We start from the raw sequence: 7,500 nt of genomic DNA on the forward strand, positions 1-7,500 counted from the left end.
TGCTCGTGCTCCATGTGGTCCTGCTCGAAGTCGATGATGTCAGAGGGTCGGGCGGCGGTCAGGGCGACCAGAGCCAAAGTGACGATCAGCTGTGATATGGAACATGAGTATAGGATTAGTATCAGATAACGGTTGTGTTCCTAATATGAAAATTCAAGAGAAATATCCAAAACTCAAATTATTTGATTCACTATCAACTTAAGATTAAGAGAAATATTGGTAATACATAGTGTGTTTCACTCACCAGAACCTTCATGTTTGTATGGACTTTGCAGAGCAACTGTTGTCCTTTGCTTGTCCTGTCGCAATTTATACCCAACCGCACCGCTGTGGTCACCTTGAAAGTTCGAACCTTGAAGCGATGAGCGAATTTTTTTTATTGATCCTATGAATTCAGTTTTCTTCTTCTTCTGTATTCTAAATTGGTGTTGCTTTTTTTTTTTTTTTTTTTTTTTGGCTTAGTTCGAGTCCATGTTTATATGAATATTTGAGGACTAATGGAGGTTAATGAGAAAAAAACTGTGTAGCATATTTTTCCCAGATGATATACACATGCATATACTGTATGTATGTGTGTATATATCTATTTGTATATATATAGATATATGTATATATTGTATGTACATATAAAGATAAACATTTGTATGTGTGATTATATGCATATATATATATATATATATATATATATATATATATATATATATGTGTGTGTGTGTGTGTGTGTGTGTGTGTGTGTGTGTGTGTGTGTGTGTATGTAAAAAGCATTATATATATATATATATATATATCATATGCATGTTACATACACACATATGTATATATATGCATGTATGTACATATATACATACATATGTATTAACATACGTAATACATGTATGTATATACATATACATATATATATATTTATATGTATATATATATATATATATATATATATATATTTATATATATTATTATATTATTTATGTATATATATATTATATATAGTATATTATTTATATGTGTTAGTATGGATATGTATTATATATATATATATATATATATATATATATATATATATATTATATATATATTATGTATGTATGTATGTGTATGTGTGTATATAATATATATGTATATATATAATATATATATATATAATATATATAATATATATGATATATGTATGTATATATATGTATAATATGTGTATATATAAATGTGTGTGTTTGTGTTATATATGTCTACATTGTATATTGTGTATATATGTATACATAAATATATATGTGTATACATATGTGTGTGTACGTATATATAAGTATATATGTATATATAGGGATCAATTCGAGACCAGTACACCCAATATGCCTTAGGTGTATTGACCCTGGCAGGTTGCACATTGCTTAAATTGAACCGGGCTAGATGCATTGTGCTTTATCTGATTCTGGTCGTGTTCTAATTGATACGGGCTGAGTGATCCCGTAATACAAGAGAAGTATACTGGAAAACAAAATGTTTGAGAAAAATACAACGAAAGGTACCGCAGATGAACGGTTATATACAAATTTGATCAAATACAAACATACATACCCCCCGCCCGCCCCCCTCTCTCTCTCTTTCTGACTCTCTCTCTTTCTGACTCTCTCTCTTTCTGACTCTCTTTCTCTTTTCTCTCTCTCTTTCTGACTCACTCTTCTCTCTCTCTCTTTCTGACTCTCTTTCTCTTCTCTCTCTCTCTTTCTGACTCTCTTTCTCTCTCTCTCTCTCTCTTTCTGACTCTCTCTCTTTCTTTCTCTTCTCTCTCTCTCTCTTTCTGACTCTCTCTCTCTTTCTGACTCTCTCTCTTTCTTTCTCTCTCTGTTGGAAGAAGAATGTCGGTTTTCCGACTCTTTATCATCTCCACACAGGCAATTACGGGACACATAATGAAGGGAAGAACTGTGTTTAGATTAATTTCGGGTGTACTGTTTTTAAATTTACCATGGCTGGGTGTAGTGTTCTTAGGTGCCCTGTACTTAAAAAGAATAAGGAAAGGAAAGGAAATATATATATATATATATATATATATATATATATATATATATATATATATATTCATATATGTGTGTGTGTGTGCGTGTGTTTATATGTATATATCTATAGTTTTATATATATGCATATATATATATATAAATAAATAAACAAATATATATATATATGTATATATATATATATATATATGCATATATATATATATGCATATATATATATATATATATATATATACATATATATATATATATGTATATAATGTGTATATATATGTGTATATATCTATCTATATGCATATACATATATTCATATGTGTGTGTAAGAGCAAGTATATATGTATGCATTAATATATATGTATGTATATATGTATATGTACATATACATATATATGTATATGTATATGTTTATATATGCATATATAGGCACACATATATGTATATATATATAAATATATATATATAAATATATATATATATATATATTCCTCTTCATATATGCAAAATTACATTTAAGCTATCTGATTGAATAATTGATATGCGTGAATAAAAACTGATTATATATATATGGATATATATTATACATATATTCATATATGTATATATGAGTAAATATATATATGTGTGTGTGTGTTTGCTTCTGTCCGAAAATATGTAGGGAGAGAAAACATTTCTTTTCTTGATAGGGTACAGTATTTAATATATGATTCAATATAAAGGATTTCATTTCTTAAGCTTATGGATATTGTTATATTCTTTCCATGTATGCATATCATCTTTTTATCAAAGTAGTGCATCGTATGTTAATTTCATGATCAAGATCTTATTCCATGCATGACTATTTGGCGCAACTTTTTTTCATGCATTTTGTTAAAATTTGCATTTAATCATCTAAGTATTACCTTTTTTATTTATTTCTTTGGGTCCTCTAACAGAATTATATATTGGTTATGCAAATGATATCAAACTAGGAAATATAACTATGAATCATTTATTAAAATAATATTTCCCCTATATGGTCATAGCATCTGTATTCTTTTGATTACCAAAGAGTTCGCCAGAGATAAATATTTCCGAATCTAAGTCATGCTGTTACTTGTCAGCCTCCTCTCCTTCGCCGGTGGGTTTGGCATCATTGAACTCAGGAACAACATTGTCGTCGACGATGCGGTAACCGAATTGGTCGGCGACGTACTTGACGTGGTACTCGTTGCCGTCGGGCGCTACCCACGAGTACTCGCCCTCGACGGCCGTTCCTGCGACGCCCTCCTGCTCGTGCTCCATGTGGTCCTGCTCGATGTCGATCACGTCAGAGGGTCGGGCGGCGGTCAGGGCGACCAGAGCCAAAGCGACGATCAGCTGGGAAATATGAGTAAGATATATATTGAAATTAGGGATGTGTACCGATTTCATTTTTCCCAAAAGAACAAATATGCTTTTTGACTTACCATAACTTTCATATTTAGTTAGAATTCATAGTAAGGGAACAATTGAATATAGTCTAATACATGTTGCAGTATATTATATGCAAGAACACTATGGGAAATATTCCAGATACATGGCATGTTTTAACTCACCAAAACCTTCATGCTTGTATGGGATTTGGTAGAGCAACTATTGTCCTTTGATTGTCCTGCCGCAATTTATACCCAACTACGCTGCCGCGGTCACCTTGAAGGCTAGAAGTGTTCAGACATTGGATGGATTAGCTAACTCTGTGACTGACCTTGTGACTTCAGTTTTTCGTTTGAATTTGTGTTTTGTTCAGTTACTTTTTCATTTTACCTATGCTAGGTCTGATAACTGTAAACGCATCTGCTTTGATAAAATGATACAAATGATGCAATATATTATATACATGTACTATATATGTTTAAGTTCCATATGAATATCCTTAAATCTCTCTCCAGATCTATGCTATATATATATACATCCATACACACACATACAGACACGCACACACACTTAGATACACACACACACACACACACACACATATATATATATATATATATATATATATATATATATATATATATATATATATATATTTATTTATTTATTTATATATGTATGCATGTATATATTCATGTATGTATGTATATATATATATGTATACATACATATATTTTTGTATGTGTATTTATAGATATACATATATACACACATATATATAAACACATTCTCATATATGTGTATATATGTATATATATAAGTATATATATATTAAAAAAAATATGTGTGTGTGTCCGGACGAAGTGATAGATAATCTACTCTAATCAAGGGTACTCTTACATTAGCCATGTTCAATCAGTAAATTCAGCAATTACTTGTTATTGATACCAATAACATATATAATGTAAGAGAGATCGTCGCCCACTTTTCAACACGAGGAACAGTGGGAATAAATAGGTGTTTGGCATGCATGAAAAAGGGAATTTTAAGGGTGGTGTAAGCACTGGGAGTGATGAGTCACAATACATGGTGACTGTTGCAAAAGTGTTGGCGATCGGATTCAAAGAAGATGCTTTTCACAGCCGTATTATATATATATATATATATATATATATATATATATATATATATATATATTTCTTTTTCTTCTTCTTGCTCTCTTTCGTTCTCCTCTTTTTTTTTCTTTTCTTTTTTTTTATTACTTTAAAAAGGGTACTGTATATATGATGTCAAAGGTCTGTAGCTTAAGTTTTCTTCTTACATGGGTACTTGCACACTGTTAAAGGCTTCTTTACACCGTATTAGATCTGGCTTCTTAAAGTGTCTTCATAAATGATGCGATAATATCAAAATAAAGTATAAAATTACTATTTACTTACAATTCAAACAGCAAAAGAATAACAAAATGATTTAGCAAACAATAGAGTATTTTACATTATATTTAGAAATGCTATAAATTTCGATAAATTTTATAAATCTAAAACCAAAGCAGGTGCTAGAAAACTGTTAAGCTGCTAAATCTATACCTTGACCTGACTCAAGGACTATCTACAGTTTTACAAATATTTCAGTATAGTCATATAGACATATTATAGAACGTATCATAAACAATCGAAACGTTAAGTCATTTGCTTTCTTCTTTTTCTCTTATAGCAAACCATAAACAAAATACTAATTATTTACATAATTAGATAACACAACTTTATCAAATGTGAAACGTTTGAGATGTACTCTTCTTTAAATTCAAATCAAATTTTAGCTTCATAAATATACTTATTCTGTGATTTGTGATTAGATAGTAACCTGTGATTTTATAAGATTCCCGCCTTTAAGCTAATGATTTGCATTTGTTATATTTTGTTTATCCAATTGACTATTTTATTACCTTTTCATTTCCAGTGTTAGTAAGCACTTAAACAACTAATTCGTTATTTATTTATAAACGGTGTCTATGTCGCGCTTTCTTATCTTTATCTTTGGTCACGTAAAATATAATATACATTTCTGTTTCTCCATAAGTCGCAAATGATATCAAACTAAAACATTTTATCGTAAAATATTTATTAAAAGAATGCTCCCCTTTATGGTCACAGCATCTACATACTTTTGATTACAACCTGGAAATATATAACAGATAAATATCTCAGCATCCAATCTACGTCACTAATCGTCAGCCTCCTCTTCTTCGCCGGTGGGTTTGGCATCATTGAACTCCGGAAGAACATTGTCGTCGATCACACGGTATCCATTATGGTCGGCGACGTACTTGACGTGGTACTCGTTGCCGTCGGGCGCTACCCACGAGTACTCGCCCTCGACGGCCGTTCCTGGATCTCCCTCCTGTTCGTGCTCCATGTGGTCCTGCTCGATGTCGATCACGTCAGAAGGTCGGGCGGCGGTCAGGGCGACCAGAGACAAAGCGACGATCAGCTGTGAAATTGAATAATTATAGTTTGTATATTTGTACATATGATACTAGCTGTTACCCTTTTGTAAAGACATCAAGAAAAAATGGTGTATATACTGTATAGTATCTTCTGACTTACCAGAACCTTCATGATTGTTAAGGTGTAGAACAGCAACTGTTGCGTCGTGCTTGTCTTGGCTGCAATATATACTCAGCTGCACTGCCATTGTTACCTTGATCGCCAAAAAGTATTCGGACCTTGAATGAAAGAATTCTGTGACTGACCTTGTGAGTAAAGTTTTTCGTTTTCACTTTTCCTTAGATTAGTTGTCAATTCTCTCTTGATGTTTGTCATACAAATATTAGATTTTCATTGACATCACTTGCTAGTTTTCTATCATCCTGTCTTATATAGTTCCATATCATATTAATTTATTTTCTTCTTCTTTTCTCTCTCTTTCAAGTTGCATAGCGAATATAGAAATATGCTTAACGGAAAGGCAGGAAAAGCGTTGGTAGTTGTTCAAATTTATCGACGTCTCAAATCATCTTTTAAGGTTCCTCGCTTTCGGTTCTTGTCTTAACGATGACGTTGGACCTTTGGTTATAATTTCTATAATCCAGTCATTATTCTTTACACTATTCTTGAGAACCGATTCTGGGCAGAAGTGCTTGCTTGTGTTTTGGTTATTCCCGTTCTCTACATGCATACTCTCACGCACTCAAAGACCGTACATGTACACACAAAAAACAGGCACACGTGAGTTACATACAAATAGACATGTTATTTAATGATTTGACGACAGTCATATGTAACGTACAAAAACAGGCACACAAATGTAGATATAAACAGATAGATGTATAGATAGATGTTTAATGGTTGAACGGCGGTCAAAATGATGAAACGCAAAGTCACGATGATACAGAAGATTCAATAGAGAAATATATGAAAAAAAAATCTCAGAAATCCGTTGTGGTAAGTCACCTAAACCTTCAGTTATCTTATCCAGTGAGTGCAACATATCTACACGACTACACCGTTATTGTCTTGCAACCCAGAATGACCGAACTTTGAATCCGTTGATTTCGTTAAGGAATTTCGAAACTGATATCATTAATTCCAATAATTTTATTCGTCGCTCTACTTATGCTGAGACCTGCTTTGTTGATTTACATAGACCAGTTTAAACTAGTTCGTACAGTTAATAAAGCAGACGCCGGAAAATTATTCTCTTTTTTTAATCACGTAGTCATCGAATACTTCACAATAAATTTGCCTCACAACTTTATTCATTTTGGTCTCGAATCAGGACAATATGTATATATATATATATATATATATATATATATATATATATATATATATATATATATATATATATATATATAATTTACATGTATATACATGTATATATACACATATATGAATATATATATATATATATATATATAATTTACATATACATATACATGTATATATATACACATATATGAATATATATATATATATCATTAAAAACTTTTCATTGTTTGCTGTCATTCCATTCTATATGTGTGTGAAAGTATGTATATATGAGATATATAACGTCTGATGATACAAAAGGAGATATCAAACGCGAACGTTTTGTCAAA

The 7,500-nt window shown here is 31.1% G+C and overlaps 4 protein-coding genes across 4 annotated transcripts in view; all 4 read right to left on the reverse strand.

Annotated features, from left to right (window-relative positions):
* LOC122253736 (cuticle protein CP575-like) overlaps positions 1–291 on the reverse strand; it is a 584-nt gene extending 293 nt beyond the window's left edge. The window contains exons 1-2 of the mRNA XM_043017024.2: positions 245–291; positions 1–89 (exon numbers count right to left, since the gene is read on the reverse strand). The exon at positions 1–89 is cut by the window's left edge and continues 293 nt beyond it. Coding sequence (XP_042872958.2) covers positions 1–89; positions 245–256 — 101 coding nt within the window. The 5' untranslated portion in view covers positions 257–291. The remainder of the gene's footprint in view (positions 90–244) is intronic.
* A 2,690-nt stretch (positions 292–2,981) lies between these two features.
* LOC122253735 (cuticle protein CP575-like) lies at positions 2,982–3,658 on the reverse strand. The gene is made up of 2 exons (XM_043017023.2): positions 3,584–3,658; positions 2,982–3,365 (listed from the first exon to the last, which is right to left on the reverse strand). Exons 1-2 carry the CDS (start codon positions 3,593–3,595, stop codon positions 3,099–3,101), a joined length of 279 nt encoding a protein of 92 aa, XP_042872957.2. The 5' UTR covers positions 3,596–3,658; the 3' UTR covers positions 2,982–3,098.
* A 1,847-nt stretch (positions 3,659–5,505) lies between these two features.
* Positions 5,506–6,045, reverse strand: LOC122253732 (cuticle protein CP575-like). Its single transcript, XM_086542225.1, has 2 exons — positions 6,008–6,045; positions 5,506–5,891 (listed from the first exon to the last, which is right to left on the reverse strand). The coding sequence occupies exons 1-2, from the start codon at positions 6,017–6,019 to the stop codon at positions 5,625–5,627; spliced, it is 279 nt and encodes a 92-aa protein (XP_086398351.1). The 5' UTR covers positions 6,020–6,045; the 3' UTR covers positions 5,506–5,624.
* A 1,445-nt stretch (positions 6,046–7,490) lies between these two features.
* Positions 7,491–7,500, reverse strand: part of LOC122253743 (cuticle protein CP575-like) — a 596-nt gene continuing 586 nt past the window's right edge. Inside the window, exon 2 of the mRNA XM_043017032.2 lies at positions 7,491–7,500. This exon is cut by the window's right edge and continues 323 nt beyond it. The gene's annotated coding sequence lies outside the window, so the exon portion shown is untranslated.

Source organism: Penaeus japonicus, unplaced genomic scaffold (genome assembly GCF_977035675.1).
Source record: "Penaeus japonicus unplaced genomic scaffold, GWHDUDI00000001_assembly GWHDUDI00000012, whole genome shotgun sequence".
In the NCBI taxonomy this organism is placed as follows: domain Eukaryota; kingdom Metazoa; phylum Arthropoda; class Malacostraca; order Decapoda; family Penaeidae; genus Penaeus; species Penaeus japonicus.